Source organism: Perkinsus marinus (genome assembly GCF_000006405.1).
Source record: "Perkinsus marinus ATCC 50983 genomic scaffold scf_1104296938284, whole genome shotgun sequence".
Taxonomy (NCBI): domain Eukaryota; phylum Perkinsozoa; order Perkinsida; family Perkinsidae; genus Perkinsus; species Perkinsus marinus.
In genome coordinates this window covers 1-1,775 of record NW_003213517.1, presented here as the reverse complement: position 1 = coordinate 1,775, position 1,775 = coordinate 1, and the positions used below count along the sequence as shown (strand labels likewise).

At 50.1% G+C, this 1,775-nt stretch overlaps 2 protein-coding genes across 2 annotated transcripts; one reads left to right on the top strand and one right to left on the bottom strand.

Annotated features, from left to right (window-relative positions):
• Window positions 1-97: 97 nt before the first annotated feature.
• On the top strand, window positions 98-306 carry Pmar_PMAR004401 (hypothetical protein; the record flags this gene model as incomplete). The annotated part of the gene is made up of 1 exon (XM_002782773.1): window positions 98-306. A coding segment is annotated over one exon (209 nt), but the record flags the coding sequence as incomplete, so codon positions are not given.
• Window positions 307-1,013: 707 nt separating this feature from the next.
• On the bottom strand, window positions 1,014-1,701 carry Pmar_PMAR004400 (helicase, putative; the record flags this gene model as incomplete). The annotated part of the gene is made up of 5 exons (XM_002782772.1): window positions 1,014-1,118; window positions 1,168-1,318; window positions 1,364-1,454; window positions 1,504-1,586; window positions 1,627-1,701. Coding segments are annotated over 5 exons (505 nt in total), but the record flags the coding sequence as incomplete, so codon positions are not given.
• Between the last annotated feature and the right edge of the window lie 74 nt (window positions 1,702-1,775).

The following is a 1,775-nucleotide window of genomic DNA, read 5'->3' as shown; positions in this document are numbered from 1 at the left end:
ATGTACGCTACTCGAGATAGGCAGAGAGCCAAGGGCCCTGTATGAGGAAGCCCACGTGAGAAAGTTGCTGAAGGTCTATCGCGTGAGTTGGTTTTAGGCCGCCAATCCGAAGAATTCGTATGCGGTCAATGGGCTTGCTCTTTTCGCACGGTCGCAGTCTGAGGAAGAACGACTCCTGCGTTTAGCTGTTGAGCTGGACCCCATGAATAGCTATGCTCTGGCGAACCTCGGTGGGATCATCATGTGTGAGGCATGGGATGATCTATCGCGGATGCGCAACCAGGAGGCGGAGGATCTTTTGCAGAGGTACGTGGAAGTCGCTCGATTGATTTTGATGTGGTGTGCTGCAGAGCTGTCGACTTGAACCCGAAGCTGTTTTACGCCCCACGTATGCTACAGACGGTGCGAGCTATCCAACAGCTGAATAGTATGGACACGTTTATGCGCACGGTGCTGCCTGAAGTTGCTGAGTTGAACATCCCTCAGTTTCCTTGACTAGACATATACAGAATGGTTGTGTTGCCTTCAAAGTGGACATTTGAAAATTGATACAGCCAATTGGGAAGCCAATTCTAGGCAGGCCCTCTCGTCGCTCCACCTGGGAACCTTGAGCTCCCGCCCATCGTTCCGCCTTGTCCACTGAGGCTAAGCATCTCAATTGACCGACCGAGCAACTCCACCAGCCTAGGATTCGAACCGCGCTATTGAGGCGAGCTCGTTAGTCTCAGCTCGTCAATTTATAGATATGCTAACTTAGCATTGCTAAGTGCGCTATATCCGTGGGGTTTGACGAGTTATACAGATTTATCGTGGCCAGAGGGTCATCGAATCACTGTAACAGTCCCGCTACTGACAACCCAAGGCCCACTGTGGCAAAATCTTCATGAAACGGTTTTGCATGATTACGATTCGCCTATGGTTTGATTAGCAACAGTGAAAACAGTGAAAGACGGAAACGATGAAAATGTCTCTGAAACCGACAGAAAAGTTTACCCACAACACCATCAATAGTCTCATCTTCGGCCACCACGGAAGCCTCCCCGGAAACTCCCACCACCGGAGCCCCTGACTGATGCAATACGTATGGACGCCATGTCATACAGCGATTGTGGGGGTGTCTGGGATGGAACGAGGATGGGCCCAGATGGTAAAGATCCGCATGGTCACCTGTTTGACGTCTTCCATGCATTTGACGATGTCCTTAGCCATCCTCACTCTATCAGGGGTGTGAGTGTCGTTAGTTATGAATGTGAGTGAATTGCCTACAGCGCCGGCCCTTCCTGTACGGCCGATCCGATGGACATAGTCTTCGATGGTCCTTAACCAACTCAGAGATGATATGACCAACTGTATGGAGACTCACTTAGGCATGTCGTAGTTGACCACCCACTCAACGTTCTTAATATCAAGTCCACGCTGAGCAACATCGGTCGCCACCAATACATTACAGCGACCTAAAAGAGATGACACTCGTGAACAACAACCTTGGGAAAGGCGACTCACCAGTCTTGAAGTCGTTCAGTATCCTATCCCTCTCACGTTGTTCCTTATCGCCATGAATAGACGCTGCGTTGAAGTTGTTGTACCTACAAAGAGCTCACGAGGGCCAAGCCTATCCCGGTTCACCTCATCTCCCTCGTCAAAGCATCTGCGCCCTTTTTAGTCTCAGTGAATACTATAATGCGACTCCCTTTAGGATACCTACAGTAGCAATAGGACGAGTCCCATCACAAAGAGTCGCCGACGTTTCCTTGATCCAGTCGAAAACATCTGTC